This window comes from Malus sylvestris, chromosome 10 (genome assembly GCF_916048215.2).
Source record: "Malus sylvestris chromosome 10, drMalSylv7.2, whole genome shotgun sequence".
Lineage (NCBI taxonomy): Eukaryota > Viridiplantae > Streptophyta > Magnoliopsida > Rosales > Rosaceae > Malus > Malus sylvestris.
The window spans coordinates 41,139,133-41,157,395 of record NC_062269.1 but is presented as its reverse complement, the minus strand read 5'-3'; the positions used below and the strand labels follow the sequence as shown (position 1 = coordinate 41,157,395).

The following is an 18,263-nucleotide window of genomic DNA, read 5'->3' as shown; positions in this document are numbered from 1 at the left end:
AACAATAATTGGGTATTGGGGTTTGTTGCAATGAAGGATTTAGGATTTTTTCCAATATAATTATGGTGTTTAGGTTTTTGAAACTTGGGCTTTTCCCAATGTATTATGGTGTTTAATGTTTATTAGTGTTTTTGGGGTATTTTATCTTCTCTTTTCGTTTTTTCCCTTAAGTTTAATGAATACATGTGATGCATGTGGGAATCCTGATACATGTGATACAGCCTACCTGTGTATCAGACAGGTGCACTGAAACACCATGTGTTCATTTTTGAAATGATAATGCTTAAAGTGTTTTGCACATTGCTTGGAAGTTTTTACTGATGATTAGACTAATAAATTATCAACATTCTCTAAATCGGATTTCACATGATATCAAGTAAACCTAAATACTTGGAATTGAATAGTATTTTCGGAAAATAAACACCCTTTTGTGTGAGTTTGTATACAGGATTTATTTTCTTTGTGTTTCATGAGTGTAAATTATTAGTAATTTTCAATATTCTTTGACTTTTTAATCCAAAATCAAATTACTCATGGAATTTATAGCATACAATCAATTTCTTTTTAGTTGGGTTTAAATGATATTTATTGCGCTGTTATAAAGCTCCTTTGTAAAGTTAGGTTGAAAATCATATCAATAGATTCGTTATTTGGTTGGTTCAATCTGTAACAGATGCGATTTTGTTTGATGTTTCAATCAAAATTTGATCTTTTTGTTTTTTGTGAAATTATAATGGAATCACAAATCAAGTATATCTTAGATTTTTGGTTGCATTCATCTTCCTACAACTATTATATTGTCTCTTGACTAGATGGATTTTTATAATTTCCAGGATCTACGGTTGCAATGCTTTTGATACATGCAGTAAAGAGGGGGCTACTACTCTTATAGAGCTTCTTTGGCATGGTAAGTTGAAGTTGCGTGTCATTTTTTTTTCGTTCATAGAATTCATTATCTTGCTATCTCGGCAATTAGCAATGTCTGAAAATTGGTAGAAGTATGAATAAATGTGTCAAAATTTGAATCATACACATGAAAGTGAATTTAACAACTCTAACTTACATTTCTTAATAATTTGATCCGTCTTTCTTTCATTTGTGTTAAAAGAATATATTATAATGTAAAGCTTAAATTTTGGGCACTTAAATATATGTCTTTGTTTTTGGCAATTACAATCACTCGCATGAAAATCCAATTGGATTTGTTCTGGTCTGCAAGAATTTTTCATTGTTTGATTATTGATTAATTTCTGTGGCGGGAGTTTAATTTTTGCTTTTCTGCTTGTGTATATTTGATTTGAAATGGACAGTTCAGTTTGCTATATATAAATTTGTAATCAAGAAGCTCGAAGGAGAGGTAAATTAGAAACAAAGGTGGGAGTGTGACAGTGTTGATAGTTTACGGAGTTTACTTGGATTTCTACATTATGTCCATGGTATTGATAGATCATTGAGACTGACTATTTGGTTGAGGAATCACTAATTTGAAATACTTATTAAACTGCAACTTTTTTTTAATTCCTTTTCCTTTTGTATTTTCATTGGATTCTTTTAATTTTTTTTACTTGATCTATCTTAAGAATGTTTGCATCTTAATACTTTAAATATGTTAATTTGTCCTCTATTATGTAAAGTTTTCTCTAATGTGACTATGGCTTTTTCTCAATCTTCAGATGGTGATTATTTGGCAACTTCTGCAAACTTGGCTACTCAACCTTTGAAATACAAAGCTGAGGATGAGAGGAACCAGATGAGCTAGAATTGGGTTTGTATAATTCTAAATTATTCGTTTCGTTATCGATAGAAAATATGGTTGCCCAATCCAATTTAGTATTTTCATTGTCTTAAACATTTTCCTTTGATAGCAGTTTGTTTTGATACCTTATATTTATCTTGGCTCATAGTGTAACGTTTAACGATTGAATTTGTGCGATGATTTAGTAGTTTTTTCAGAAACTTACTATTTCTGCTAGATGCTCAAATATTATTTCTTCCATGTTTCTGCTTTCCCTTTTTATGTGTTTTCCCCCATGTAATGGGCTGACCACTTGACACTATGAGTATAATATTGATGGCACAATACGATCTACAAATGAATGCTTTCTTATAGCATGCATATCCATATATAGTGAGCTCCTGCTAGATGCTCAAATATTATTTCTTCCATGTTTCTGCTTTCCCTTTTTATGTGTTTTCCCCCATGTAATGGGCTGACCACTTGACACTATGAGTATAATATTGATGACACAATACGATCTACAAATGAATGCTTTCTTATAGCATGCATATCCATATATAGTGAGCAAAATTTCACTCATTGGTTCTTAGGTGCTACACCGTCTTTTAAATTATTGTGTGTAGAAATTATTCATGTGGTTAAGGTTGGTACATTCAAGTCCCACAGCAACGCGCGGGCATTTTTGCTAGTTATTTTACTAAATCAAGATTAATAAACTTCTGTTCTTGATTGTGTAAGCAGTGGGGACGGAAATAAATGCTGTCGAGTCATTGCAGTTTAGTTTTGCTACAATTGAAGCAGCGACAAACAAGTTCTCTGTTCATAACAGGCTAGGGAAGGGTGGCTTTAGTGAGGTCTACAAGGTTGTGATTTTCACATAGCAAACTTATGACTTTAATTTGCCAGAGTCCCAGAGCTGGGCGTAGCTAAGTTGGCTAGAGCAATGTGATAAGTTGATGTCATGCAATCGCAATTTGATGCTTGTAATGACTGGTTAAAATGTTTTCAGGGCACAATTCCTGATGGGCAACAAGTAGCCGTGAAGAGGTTGTCTAGGGGATCCGGGCAAGGCAGTGAGGAGTTTAAGAATGAGGTTGTTTTGGTAGCCAAGCTTCAACACAGAAACTTAGTGAGGATACTAGGATTTTTCTCCGAAGGTGAAGAAAAGATACTTATTTACGAATTTGTGCAGAACAAAAGCCTTGACCACTTTCTATATGGTATGTACCCTTCTAATCAGATTTAGGTATCATGTGTGATATCGTATGCTATATTGTTACACTTGGATTTGTAACAAACCAAGGAAAATCTTTGTTTTCAAATGTCTACATAGACTCCGGGAATCAAGTGAATTTGGACTGGCCAAGCAGATACAAGATTATCAACGGGATTGCTCGAGGGATTCTCTATCTCCATCATGATTCACGGCTTAAAATCATACATTGTGATTTTAAAGCGAGTAATGTATCGTTAGATTGGGAAATGAACCCAAAAATTGCTGATTTTGGTATGGCAAGAATATTTAGAGTTGATCAAACTCAAGGAAACACAAGAAGGATTGTGGGAACATAGTAAGCAGTACAAAACTTCGTTTATGGTCACATAATCTATTTGAAAAGTTGATTGATTTAATTCTCAACCTAAAATGTAATTACTGAAAAGAAAAGGTACCAAATTAACAACTCAAAAATTCATCTCCTCGTACCTTATTCGAACTAACATTTACTGATGTTGATGGTTTATAGTGGTTCTATGGCTCCCGAATATGTGATGCACGGACAGTTCTCTGTGAAGTCTGATGTGTACAGTCTCGGTGTCTTGATCTTAGAGATTGTAACTGGCAAGAAGAACACTAATTTCTATAACTCAGACAATGGCGAAGACCTCTTGAGCCATGTGAGTATAAGTTGAAGATTGTGATGTGCATTTCTTAGTTAATTCTATTTAAAGTGCTGAAAACATTTTTGTTGCAACGTTTGAATGAGTCTTTAATTTTTTTGCATGTTTCGAGACTTGGGAGCAGCCTCTCCATAAATGGGGGTAAGGCTAGCCGACATTCACCTCTCCCAGACCCTTCGTAAAGCGGGAGCCTTGTGCACTGGGTACGACCTTTTGCATGTTTGGAGACATTGGAGGGACAGGACGCAGTTAGAATTGCTGGACGTAAATCTAAGAGATTCATATTCAAGAAGTGAAGTAATTAGATGTATCCATATTGGGTTACTCTGTGTTCAGGAAGAGTACAAAAGATACTTCTCATGCTAAGCAGCTACTCTTTGAGTATGCCATCACCTGAAAGGCCAGCATTTTTCCTGCACAGTAGGACAGATCCGAACATGCCATCAATGAATTGTAGCTCATCTGATCAACCTGCTAGCAACTCATTGTCATTATCTGTTAATGAAGCATCGATTACTGAACTATACCCTCGATAGTAAATTGAGCAAAGTGTGATAAATCTTGCAGGATCGGAGTTCAGAAGTTTTGAGATTTGTGTTGGTTTTGCTAGCCTTTTAGGCATTGTAGTTTTTTTAGTGCTTGCCAGAATAAAACTAAACTTTGAAATTGCACTTAAAAGTGTTTGATCGGTTTGAAAATTCCTATATAAAACTTCATTAGACATATTTTGTGAAATTTCCTTTGCACTGTAAGGTTGTTAAATGATGTAGACATGTCGGAGATTTTTAAGTCCCCAGATTTCACTTCCAGACTCCGCTAGTATTTTTTTTTTTAATTTTTCTTTTTCTTTCTTAAAAATTCATTAAAAAATAGTTTGAAATTCAATAAAATGGTCAGACGGCTTCTAAAGTACTTATAACATTTTTTTAATGCCTATAAAAAATATCTCTAATGAAAAGACGAACGTTCACATTTTTCACAAAAATTGTGAGCTAATAATTACTCTGTTTATTCTTCCGGTTTTGTGGATTGCTCAGAAAACCATCATAAGCCTCGTTTTCAAAACATTTCACCGCACTGTAAGCTTCTTAGGAGCTGTTTTTAGAGTATTATTTAAGCCATTCGACTTTGAAGCTGAAAGTTGTCCAGATCGTAATAGTTGTTGAGCCTTAATTAGTTAATTGGGAGATAATTTGATTAATCAAATTAGCCAGGCATATTAAGCCAAAACACAAGCTGGTTAACAGCATCTTGACGGAGAGGTAGTCAGGTAGCTAGGCAATGCCTTGTCCATCCATGATCAAAATTTTGGCACATAAAAAACCATGATAGGCCAAATTCAACATCAAACCAGCCCAATAAGACTGGCTCAAGCAAGGAGTTTCCGATTTCGCGGTTGACAACAAGTCTTTGCCTATTTAATCTGCTCTCCCTTTCTTGATCTCTCCGTCTAATCTCCATTAACATTTTATTTTCAATTCAATTCCATTTCTACCATTATTGCAATTGAATTGGTCGAATCTCTCAATCTCTCCACCCAATCTTTGTTTTCATACCGTGCGACAGTTTGAGCCTTGAGGTGCCTAAGCAAATAATACGAAGCAGCTTCCACCATTGCAGAAGAGAAGTGAGCAGCCATGGGCAAGTTGGGCAAGTTGAATTATGCTAGGAAAAAAAAAATTAAACTTTGATACGAACAAGTTGAGAGACTCATGAACATCCTCCAATTGGAATCACTTCAAAATTCGTCTGTTTGATCACTTGCTCTATAAGAAGTCAAATGTCCTATATTGGAAATATAATTTACAGTATCAAAATCTCACCAAATAACCAATAAATTATAACTAAGAATAAAATAAAATATATAACATAATATCGACTCATCAAATTCCAAGTTCAAACAAAAGATGTTAAGCCCATCTCAACATCTATTTATCATTCTACATCTCTGTCATCTCCTATTGATCTCTATTTTCCGTTGCCCTGTACATCTATGCCTCATGTACCTGTGTATGTACCTATGCCTAATCTGCCCTCTACATCTATGTCTAGTGTCCTTGTGTCTATCCCTATGCCTAATGTGCCTATGCACCCTGCCTCCTCTATATAACAAAGCTCATCTCCTCAAACTGTGCAATCTCAACACCATGTGCCCTCCTCTCAATCTGCACCAAATGTTCATCCTATGATTACCAGATCCAAAAATGGCATTTACAAACTTAAAGTCTTCACTGCCACCAAGCATCCCATTTCTTATTCCATAGATCTCATTCCTCATACTTATATTCAAGCCTCTAAGTCTGAAAATTGGAGATTGGCAATGCAAAATGAATTCAATGCTCTCTTGTCATGGACTTTTGTTCCTTCTCACCTTCTCAAAATGTAGTTGGTTGCAAATGGGTCTTTAGAATTAAAAAGAATCATGATGCATCTATTAAGAGATATAAAGCAAGACTTGTAGCTAAGGGTTTTTATCAAAATGAATGTCTTGACTATCAAGAAACCTTTAGTCCAGTTGCAAAGCTTGTCACTATTAGGCTTTTGTTATCATTTGTTGTCCAATTTAACTGGTTTCTCAATCAACTGGACATCAGTAATGCATTTCTCCATGGTGACTTAAAGGAAGATGTTTTCATGACACAACCTTTTGGTTTTCAAGATCCCAACAAGCCACATCATGTTTGCAAGCTCATGAAGTCTCTTTATGGGCTTAAACAACTCCAAGAGCCTGGTTTGACAAGTTATGGCAAACTATCAAATCTCTGGGATTTAGTCAATCTTCATATGATGCATCTCTGTTTGTACTTAAAGCTCCAACTTTAGTTATAGTACTAGTCTATGTTGATGATATTCTAGTTAGTGGACCTGATACTTATATCTACCATCAGTTTATAGAAAAATTGAGTACTCTGTTTCTTGTCAAAGATTTGGGGCCACTGCATTATTTTCTGGGTTTTGAAGTCCAAAGAACTACTGATGCTTTGTTTATTCATCAAAGCAAGTGCATGTTTGATTGCTCCAGAAAATAAACATGGATGGAGCTAAACCATGTTGTACTTCTCTCAGTGCTATCAAGTTAGATAACAATTGTCACATCACGGGCTCGACTCCGCAGTAGCACGGTATTGTCTACTTTGGGCCCCGACCACACCCTCACGGTTTTGTTTCTGGAAACTCACGAGCAACTTCCTAAGGGGTTACCTATCATGGGATTGCTCTCGCGTGAACTTGCTTAACTTCGGAGTTCCTACGGAACTTGAAGCAAATGAGCTCCCAAAAGGCCTCGTGCTAGGTAGATATAAGAATATACATATAATGCATAAAGGATCCACACCCCTAGGCGATGTGGGATCTTATAATCCACCTTCCTTAGGGGCCCAACGTCATCGTCGACACACTTCCGGCCAGGGATTGGCTCTGATACCAAATTGTCACATCCCGGGCTCGATTTCGCCGTAACACGATATTGTCCGCTTTGGGCCCTGACCATATCCTCACGGTTTTGTTTCTGGAAACTCACGAGCAACTTCCCAGGGGGTCATCCATCATGGGATTGCTCTCACGCGAACTCACTTAACTTCAGAGTTCCTACGAAACCCAAAGCCAGTGAGCTTCCAAAAGGCCTCGTGCTAGGTAGAGATGGGAATATACATATAATGCATAAAGGATCCACACCCCTGGGCGATGTGGGATCTTATAACAATGGTGAATTACTTGCCAATCCAACTGAATACAGATCTCTTGTGGGTGCTCTCCAATACTTAACTTGGACAAAACCTGACATTTCCTTTGCAATGAACCAGGTATGTCAATTCATGCATGCACCTACTGTCCTTCATATGCAAGTAGCTAAACGCATATTGAGATTTCTCAAAGGAACAATTGCTCATGGTCTTTGGTTTAAGAAAGGTTCTATGAATTTGTTAGCCTACTATGATACAGATTGGGCTGGTTATCCCTATGACAGAAGGTCTACAAGTGGTTCTTGTGTTTTTCTGGGAACTAATCTAATTAGCTGGAGTGCCAAAAAGCAATCCACAGTGGCTCATTCATCCACTAAAGCTAAATACAGGTCATTGGCTTACACTGCTACAGAGATCACTTAGATATGCAAAGTGCTTAAAGACTTTGGTTTTCATTCCTCTTAAAAACCAACAATCTAGTGTGATAATATCTCAGCCATCTCACTTGCATCAAACCCTATCTTTCATGCTCGAACTAAGCATGTAGAGATTGATTATCATTATATTCGTGAGTTAGTTCTTGCCAACTTGGTTGCAGTTCAGTATGTTTATAGCCAGGATCAAATTGCAGATATTCACACCAAATCCTTGTCTAAAATCAATTTTTGTTTCTGCAATCCAAGCTTTCTCTTGGAACCTTTGACTATTCCAAGTTTAGCTTGAGGGGTTGTAAAGATGAAGATGCTACATCATGACTATAGTTTGGTATTAATATAGTTTGTTATTAGTAGTTATAAGTTTGTTACAAATGTAATTAGTCTTAGTTAGTTTATAGTCAATAGTCAATAGTCCAAGGCTATATATAAGTGATTGTATTATTCATTTATCAATTAATAAGAAATTACAATTTTCTTCATCTCTAAGAAAACTCTCTTTCTTTTCTTTCTATCCAAGAACTCTGGGTTTCTATAGAAACAAGGACAATTGGATTAGTCAAGACGTTACAAAATTATTTCAGGAATTGCTCGAGGAATCATGTATCTACATGAAGATTCCCGACTTAGAATTATACATCGTGATCTCAAAGCCATCAATATATTGTTAGATGGGGAGATGCATCCAAAAATATCTAATTTTGGCATGGCCAAGATCTTTAAGGTTGATCAATCTCAAGCAAACACAAATAGAATTGTCGAAACATAGTAAGTTTCTCTGTTTTCTTCTTTTCTTTTCACATGACCACCTCTTCTTTACATTATATGTACTAATGAATTTGTCAAATTTTCCCATCTCAACTTATAGTGGTTATATGTCTCCCGAGTATGCAATGCACGAGCAATTTTCTATCAAGTCTGATATGTACAGTTTCGATGTTTTAGTGGCTAGAAATCATCAGTGGCAAGAAGAACAAAAACTTCTTTCAGACCGGTGCAGCTGAGGACCTCGTGAGCCATGTAAGCTTAAAATGAAAAGTGCAGTGTTCTGTTATCCTGCATTGGCATAGCATCATGAGTTAAACCTTTGAGTTTTATGCAGGCTTAGAAGTTATGGAGAGACGGGACATCTTTGGAATTGTTGGATCCGTGTATGAGATACTCTTATTCAAGGACTAAAGTAATCAGATGCATCCACATCGGCTTACTTTGTGTTCAGGAAGATCCAGCTGATAGGCCCACAACAACATTCCTGCAACTTGAGGAGTTTTCATCAGTTCAACCTCTTCTCTTTAGCTGTTCCTAGTTTATAGGATTGTTGACTTTTTCAAATGTTTGTTGTAACTAAAGCTGCGCATGCAGTTTGATCAGATTTGTAATTTTTAAATAGTCCTTGTATCTCGGGGTTTGCAAACCCTTTATGTAATCCTCAAGTCAATATAAATACATGCATCCCATCATTAACTGGGTATGCAATTGAAGTGAAACAAACTAAGTCTTTAAAGTTTTACAATTACCTGGTTCACTACTGCCCAAACACCACCACCTTCACCCCAAACTCCACCTTCCAGTCTAACCTCAACCACCTCCTCTCTAATAACCAATATAACAGAATGCCACATGGCATTATCTAGTTGATCCAATGGTAGTTAAGGTAGAAGGGTAATGTTGTAATTAGCCTTTGTGGCTATATAAGAAGTGGTAGTGTGTTCAGTTTTAGTAGGATATCATTTTGTAATATTTTTGAAACTTCCAATATACATCTCTCTCTTTCTCTTTCTCTCTCTGCCTTCTCTCATCTCATTAGTTCAGTCATCCATTGTTGTTCATATTAATATGGTATCATCGCCGGAATTGGCTCGTCGTCACTCTCGAATCTTGTGAAGACTTCCGCTGGTTTGGGTGCTATATTGAAGATTGGGTGTTCGGAGATTGGGTGCTCGAAGATTGGGCGTTTGGTAATCTGGAGCGGCGTTCTTGGAAATCTGGAGCGAATCAGGTGCCTTTGTTTCTTTCTTGGAGTTGTGGTGTTTGGTGTTTTGGTTCAATTTGTTGAAATTTAATTGAAGCGAATATTTGGGGTTTTTTGGTAGAATCGTGATGTGTTGATTTATGGAATTATCATTCTTTCTGTATTGGTTCTTAGAGTATCATTCTCTAGGACTTATCGATTTAACGAAGAAAGTGTCATTCTTTCTATGAATCTTGGAGTTTCAGTCTCCTGTGTTGTGTTTTGGAGTGTCAATCTCCTGATTTAGTATCTCTAGTCGAAGTGTGCGATTTGTGTTGTGCTTTGGAGTGTCATCCTCCTTATTTGAGTGTTGTTCTGTGAATCTTGGAAGTCTCTTGTGTATTCGTGGAGTGTCAGTCTCCTTGTTTGGTAATTTTTACACAGAGTTCTGATTGATTGAATCTTTTTCAATTGCGTCTTCTTCATTCAAGATTGAGAATTAGTTAGGTATGTTGACTATAAAACTTAGAGATGATAATTTTGCCAAATGGGCCTTTTAATTTCAGTCGGTTCTTAAAGGGTACAAATTATTTAGTCATTTTGATGGTACGATTGGTTGCCCATCAAAGTATGCAGTCAGTTCAGAGGCTGGTATTACACGGAACATTACCACAGAGTTTCTTGATTGGGAGTCTACTGATATGGCCCTTATTAGTCTGCTACTTGCTACACTAACAGATGAGGCAATGGAATATGTCTTGGGGTGCAGGACTGCATTTGAAGCATGGTCGAATCTTGTTGAACGTTATGCTTCTGTTTCGAAGTCTAGGGTTAACCATTTGAAAACTGAGTTGCATACGATTCAGAAGGGGGCAAATATCATTGATAAATACTTATTACGTTTGAAGAATATTATAGATCAGTTAATGGCTACAGGAGAGACAGTTTCTGACAATGATATTATCATTGTTGGGTTGGCAGGTTTACCAAAGGAATATGGTGTTAATCGCACTATTATCTTGGCACGAGAATCTTCCATTACCTTACGGGAATTTCGTGCACAATTACTTGAAACTGAAAATGAGATTAAAGGAGAAATGAATCTGCTATTTCAGAACATGGCTGCTCTTTATGTTCAGGGTTCTCACTCTGGTCAGAATGCTATCCGAGAATAGATGTGTCTTTGGGTCGAGTCCCAAGAATAACGATTATGAATCTGCATCAGTTGCTGTAGACGAATCTTCTTGCCCACTTGCTTACAAACCCAACAGATAAGCTATCGATATACTGGTCGGCTGCCCGTGATATCAATCACATATCGTTGTCTCACTAAGCAAGCAGTAATTTCCTGATGGTGCACAATTTCACATATCGTAAATTCGATCCTCCGAATACAAGCGCGCACAACTCCTCTATCATCTATAGCAACTTTCATACCATGTCGCAAAAAGTGTCATACCCCATACTGAACAAAACAGAGACTATTGTCGTAAAACTCTACCCAGCACCAAGCATCATATCCTTCTCAGTTCTTCTAAATATGACCAACTACTTCAAAATTTCACCAATAAATAACCCATTTGAAAGATGTACCTTGGGATTCAAGAGAAATGGCTACCATGTTAGTAGTAGACCCAAAAACTCGAACCAAGCAAGCTAAAAACGAGAAGTCATCTTCCTCAACACGCAGTATCTCTTGGGAATTGTTGTAGTACTCAATCCACCTCTCCATTTTTGCTTAGTTGCAGATTCCTAGTCAACCAAGGTCAGAGTTGGTGGAAAGAAGAACGACTCACAAATGGTCAACCTAAAAACAAAAGAGATTACACGCCTTTCGAGAGAAGTGTAAAGATTATCCAATTCTCGTTTCGACCGTCCTGTAGTGCCATTCTACAATGCACCAAACAGATCTGCTAGAAATGTTTTAACAACCATGTACTCACAACAATAAGGTTCAGAAGTAAAGCAGTGGAAATATGCGTTGAGACGAACACATATCTTTGGAAAATAACCGATGTGATGCCCATGAATTCTAGTAAGATGGTGATACAATATCCTGACCTTCTGCACCAAAATCTTCACCAGCCTCTTACCAAAATACAACTTAAACCTCATACCCACATGGAATTCTTTCTGGTAAGTCTGGTAAGTTTGTGAAAAGATTATGCTCCCAACATTCATGTCCAACTCGATAAGAATTGGGCGCACACTTCCTTCGAATCCATCGATTGTGAATTCCTCTCTGAATGAGTAAAAATCCACGTCAAGAAGGCTAAAAGAACACTTAAGAATTTGAGGATCAAAACAAGTCCATTAAATATAGAGTACAAGATATCAAGATTTGAACTAGAAACCATGCCAAGAACAAACGTTTTTTTTTTTTCACCCTCCGTATAATGTTCCGGCATGATCCAATTCACATTGGGAAACAAACAAGTGAAGGAAGGTAAAGATGCAGAAATAGAAGTCACTGTTTCTGATTATTGGGTAAATCATCACAGTATGGTCAACTGGTTTCTTAACCAAAAAGGAAATAGGTCCAAACTCAGGAATATTTAAGAACTGATAACAAGATTTGACGAGGCCAAAGACAATTTGAAATTCACAACACTTTGTGAGAGCTGTTTCAAAGTTCAGCATTTAAACACAGAACCTTGGAATCAACAGAATGACAAAGAAGAAAGATACGAAACAGCCTGCGTATGCATGCAGTGACACAATTGGCTACCTTAAAGTGATGCTCTTGAGCAAACCAAAGCTCAATGAGTCCAGAGAAGTTTAGAGTAAAGTTTGATCTTCGTACAATGATGAATTTAATAGAGTCTCAAGCCATTACACTGAAAATTACAAGGCTGAACAGCTAGGCTGCAAGCAAGAGACTAAGTTTATCCTCGCCGAAAAGTACGCGGACGAGGAATGAGGGTTTACCACCAAGTACTAAACCCAGGTGAAGTTCAAGGAATCTGTTTATCCAAACAAGACTAGATATTCATCATCCAAGTCCAACTATAACAACAATAAGAATTGCAACTCCTTTCGAAAAATTGGTGAGAATAGCGTCCGCTGCCGATGAGTTTCTCAAGATTTCGATGTAGAGTCGACTCCGCCCGCAATTCCTAAGGAACGCATGTTGCAGAGTGGCATCGCTATTTCGAATCTACAGCTGGTCTTAACCAGAATTCCTCAAATTGAGATTTCTAAAACACATCGCTTCCAAGTAATACTGACTCTACCCTTCATTCCCAAGGTATGCACGTCGTAGAGTATCAATCTGATGTTTAAAGTCGTCCAACAATCCACTTCATCATTGTTGAGGCACAATCCCGACACGAATTCTTGAATTTCAACCAGAAGGTGACAATTCAATCAGAGAGAGATTTGCACAACAGCACCGACTGGCACAAAATCTGGAAGTTATGACATCCAAATGATGTCAAAACCAAGACTTTACGAGAATAGAAGAGAATCCTAAGTATGCTCTGAACAAACCACGCTCTGATACCAATCTGACACGCCCCGACCCCGATATTCCCGGAATACCAGGGTAGGCACGTGCTGGCCGACACCCGAGGGTGACGAAAGCCATTTATTAAATGCAAAAGATGAGAATAAGGAATAAATACGAGTTATGAATTTAAAAACAATGAATTAACAATTTAGGAACGTGTTCAGAGCATATAACTAAACCTAATCACTAACAAGAATTAAGATAAGATTGAATGAACAAAGGAGTGGGTCCTACCCCGAGAAGACTCGAAGATGCCACTGCGAAAGTACCTTGATGCCTAGATTATGTGCCTTGATCCTAAGTCCTGAATGGGAGCGCAAAACAAGGGTGAGTGGACCAAGTTTATATACATACATAGTACGAAAACAGTTATGAACATACTAACCCCCACAGTTTAATAATGAAAACTACTAGAATAATAAGTGATAAGCTTTTCAGAAAATTGTAGCATGCCATAAAACAATTCATATATCCATCTGCAAATCAATCTCAGAAAATCATATCAGAAATCATATCAGAAATCGTATCAGAAATCATATCAGAAATCGTATCAGGAAGCATAACACAAGTTGTGCTGCTAGTGAGTGCACTGAATAATAATACTCCCGGCCCAATGCCTGCACCTCAGTCTCTGTGCCCGTAGCCAGAGATATCTCCCTCCTGGCCCAATGCCTGTCTTCGTGTCCCTCAGCCTTTCACTAGGGATTATTTCTCCCGGCCTCAATGTCAACACCAAATCCTCGCCCCAGGCGGCATAGTGTTCACTAGGTATGCACAAAACATAATTCATCTCTAAAATACAACTTCGTAGCATAAATTCATCGATCCTCTATACTACGAAGGGGTGTTCTGAAATCATTTGAAACGCATTCTTAGCATCCTATCGTCATCGATCAAATAGTCTACCAGCATGAGGGTTCTATAGAAAATACGATATAGTGGAAATAATTCAAAACATATATATATATATATATAATGACGTATAATCAAATCATCATGCTTCCTATAAAGTATTCCTCAAATCAATAATTCTGCAAGGCATGCTATTAAATTATGCAATTCTATCAATAAAACATGCAATTTTTGAAGGTGGTCCACTCACAAATATTCCGTAGCAGCAGAATTGTGCGAAAAATGATTAAGGAAGTCTCCACTAGCAACTTCACCTAAGCACGAAAATGTACAATTTAATAAACTACCCAAAAGATAGAATTTTAGGAAATGGAAATGGGTTTTGGGTTTGGGGTAGGTTGGGAACAAGGGGTGGTTTGGGCTTAAGCCCAAACCCATACTCACCAACGCACACACACATGCAAAGCATGCACTGCAATATATATACACACATATATATACATATATAAACACACACACACACGGCATGCAACACACACACACGGTACAGCACACCACACACACATGCATCCCATGCACAGTACACAAACACACACCCAGTGGCGAAGCCACGTGAGGGCGAGGAGTGGCGGCCGCCACTCCCCTCGCCGGAAAAAACAACTGGAACTCTAGTTTAGCCCCTTCCCTCATCGGAAAACCAGACTGGTTCAGGCAGCCCCTCCTCCGTCGATCTGTTTCTGCTGCACGCAGCAGCAGATTGCTTTTTTTCAAAAAAAAAATCCAGGTCAAAACGACGTCGTTTTGGTCCTGGTAAAAAATATAAATAAAAAAACTAAAACAAACGGGGCGTTTCGTATGTTTGGAAAACAAAAAATATATATAATATATATAAGGGAACTGCGTGTCCTCCATTCCCTCTCACTTTTCTATTTCAGTCCCGTGTGTCAGTCCCCCTTTTCTTTTTCAACCTTTCCAATCAGATACAGAGAGCAAAGCTGCTCTGCCCCCCAAAATCCCAGACGGAAATTTTTTTAATTCCTGTTTCCGTTGGCTTTTTGCGATCGCCACCAGCCACTCTCCAGCCGCTGAGCTGTTGGCTTTCAGCCTTCAGAAGTAAATTTTTTAATCCCTAAATTTATAAAAGAGTTTTAGCGAAAAGCTCGATGTGCTATTTAATTTAATAAAAAAAATCATATTTTTACATTAAAAAGTCAAACCTGGTACTATTTACTTTACTCTTTATTTTTTCTTTATTGTTAAAACTCAAAGTTTTCAAGCATTTTTCATTAGCTTTCCTAATTTATATTCCCTAACCATAATTAATTATTTAATACGAATTTTGTTTAATTAGTATAGAATCGTATGGTAATGCATTAATATGGTTATTGGTTATTGATTATTGATATGATTATATGATTATTGATATAAAATTATGAAATTATTTTTTAGGGTGAAAATTAAAATTTGAATTCTTGATTATTGATTAATTAATTGAATGATTACATAATGTATACAATTATTCATATGTTTGAATATTTATTTATTGAATAATTTGTATCTTTATTGCTATTGATTAATTGAATTGTTGGTTGGATTAGTTATTATGCATATTAGTATAGTCTACTCTAGGATTAAGAGTCTAAGAATTTTTTTTTATTTCCATTTTATAGTTACGTAATGGAACGATACTATAAGAAACAATGCTTAAATCCTTCTTTAAACATTTCGGGTAGTCATTCTCCTTCAAATGTTCCAAGTAATCCTCCTCCTCCTTCTAATATTCCAAGAAGTCCTCATTCAAATATTCCAAGTAGTTCACAACAAAGTGAGGTCACTGAGTTGGATGAAATATTGGCTAATTTTCCTGCAAACCCTAAACATAGACGTCGAATGCTTGATTATCCACCTAAATATCGTGAAGCAATTCTTTTGAACCTTGCAATCTTTTCACTTCGCCCCTCCCCTCGTCAATTCCTGGCTTCACCACTGCACACACCTGAACATACAACACCCACACACACCCACACAAACACATACACACACATACACCTCACAACCCACACACACACACCCAACCCAAAGCAAACACACACGGACCCAAAGGCCTCACAACCAAAAAGGGTTGGGCTCTGCAGGGAAGGCCCAAAGGCCTTGGGTTTGGTGGGTCGCCGGACCCAATAGGAGAGAAAGCCGGAAATCGGTCATAAAACCACACCCATTTTAAATGGCCATAACTTTGTCAATACTTAACGAAATCAAGTGAAACGATAACGAAAGTTATAGCCCTGGAAGAGACGAAGAGAATGATACCTCACACACGATGTCTAAATCGCCGTGGTTTGGCCGGAAAAAGCCTCGAAAGCCTCGGAAGTCGCCGAAAACTAGGTAAGATTCAAATGAGTATAACTTCTTTAATACTCAACGAAATTGAGTGAAACAAAAAGGAAAGTTGTAGTTCTCAGCGAGACAAAGAGATTGATAACTTCGATTAGCCATGAAACGACCGAAGGTGAACGGAAAGCTCTTCAGAGTCACGGGTTCGTCGGAAAATATGAGTTTTGCACACCCGAGCTGATTTCATTTCAAAAACCTTGTTAAAGAGAAGATAAAATTCATCAAACCACATGCATGCATCGTCAACAACGATTAAAAAGGAGATCTAAACTTACCCAATCGAAAAATCTAGGAAAAACTCGCCGGATGTCCTATTCCCTGAGTTTGCCAATCTCGTTGCGACGGGAGAGAGAGACAAGGACGAGGTTTGACGATGATGATGATGTTTTCGAGCAGCTATGTGTGTGTGATCACGGTGCAAGAGAAAAAGAGAGAGATGAGAGTGTTCTTCGAGTGACAGAGGGAAAGAAAGTTTCAGAAAATGAGGGGGGAAGGAGATTCACGGGTTGGGTAATTGACCTAACCTTGGACCTTAAGTTAAAGCACAAAGGGCTGGGCCTAAATAACAAAACCCACCTGATGGCAAACATGTAATTTACTTTAAAAATTGGAACGGGTTATTACAGTTTGTACACTCAAGCATCTGATAGTCTTTCCCTATTGCAATAGCAATTCGTCGATGATAACTTGGTTTTGATGATTTGCAGACCCTGAGAAACAGGGGCAATTGGATTGGTCAAGACGTTACAGGATTATTTCAGGAATTGCTCGAGGAATCATGTACCTGCATGAAGATTCTCAACTTAGAATTATACATCATGATCTCAAAGCCAGCAATATATTGTTAGATGGGGAGATGCATCCAAAAATATATGATTTTGGCATGGCCAGGATCTTTGGGGTTGATCAAACTCAAGCAAACACAAATAGAATTGTCGGAACATAGTAAGTTTCTCCCTTTTCTTCTTTTCTTTTAACACGACCACCTCTTCTTTGCATTATATGTACTAATGAATTTGTCAAATTTTCCCTTCTCAACTTGTAGTGATTATATGTCTCCCGAGTATGCAATGCACAGGCAATTTTCTGTCAAGTCCGATCTGTATAGTTTCGGTGTTTTAGTGCTAGAAATCATCAGTGGCAAGAAGAACAGTAACTTCTTTCGGACAGATGTAGCTGAGAACCTCGCGGGCTATGTAAGCTTAAAATGAAACGTGCAGTGCTCTGTTCTCCTGCATTGACATAGCATCATGAGTTAAACTTTTGAGTTTTATGCAGGCTTGGAAATTATGGAGAGACGGGACATCTTTGGAACTGATGGATCCGTGTCTAAGAGACTCTTATTCAAGGACTGAAGTAATCAGATGCATCCACATCGGCTTACTTTGTGTTCAGGAAGATCCAGCTGACAGGCCTACAATGCAATCAGTGGTTCTCATGCTCAATAGCTACTCTGTTAGTCTGGCATTACCTAAACAACCGGCATTTTTCCTCCAAAGCAGGCCAATGGGGAACATGTCAAAGATAACGCTGGAGTCCGATCAATCTATCAGCAAGTCATCTCCGTCCGTTTATGAAGGATCTATCACTGAAGTATACCCTAGATAGTGTGCATAAATAAGGTGTTGGATCTATTGTAATATAAGTTTATCAACCCACTGCTCTGCAATCTATGGATTAGAATTTTATATATATAGGTGAGGAGCGGTGGATTCAGGATTTATAATTAATGGGTTAGTTAAAGCGTTTAATGTTTTTTTAAACCTCAATATAATTACTCATAAACCAAAATATTTGAGATTAT

At 37.5% G+C, this 18,263-nt stretch overlaps 3 protein-coding genes and 1 long non-coding RNA gene across 5 annotated transcripts in view; 3 read left to right on the top strand and 1 right to left on the bottom strand.

Moving 5' to 3' along the window:
* LOC126585180 (cysteine-rich receptor-like protein kinase 25) overlaps nt 1-4,247 on the top strand; it is an 82,751-nt gene extending 78,504 nt beyond the window's left edge. The window contains exon 8 of the mRNA XM_050249576.1: nt 4,109-4,247. Coding sequence (XP_050105533.1) covers nt 4,109-4,173 — 65 coding nt within the window. The 3' untranslated portion in view covers nt 4,174-4,247. The remainder of the gene's footprint in view (nt 1-4,108) is intronic.
* Nucleotides 1-18,263, bottom strand: part of LOC126585194 (uncharacterized) — an 85,962-nt gene that overhangs the window by 16,183 nt on the left and 51,516 nt on the right. The window lies entirely within an intron of this gene.
* On the top strand, nt 202-2,078 carry LOC126585213 (uncharacterized). The gene is made up of 3 exons (XR_007610369.1): nt 202-432; nt 834-907; nt 1,674-2,078. It is a non-coding gene; the product is annotated as an uncharacterized LOC126585213 (long non-coding RNA).
* Nucleotides 8,355-18,262, top strand: LOC126585195 (cysteine-rich receptor-like protein kinase 10). Of its 2 annotated transcripts, none has more exons than XM_050249618.1 (3): nt 8,355-8,522; nt 17,505-17,655; nt 17,738-18,262. In XM_050249618.1, exons 1-3 carry the CDS (start codon nt 8,356-8,358, stop codon nt 18,065-18,067), a joined length of 648 nt encoding a protein of 215 aa, XP_050105575.1. In that variant the 5' UTR covers nt 8,355; the 3' UTR covers nt 18,068-18,262. The 2 variants fall into 2 exon arrangements, with proteins under 2 accessions (XP_050105575.1, XP_050105576.1); XM_050249619.1 differs by lacking the exon at nt 8,355-8,522 and adding an exon at nt 17,223-17,404.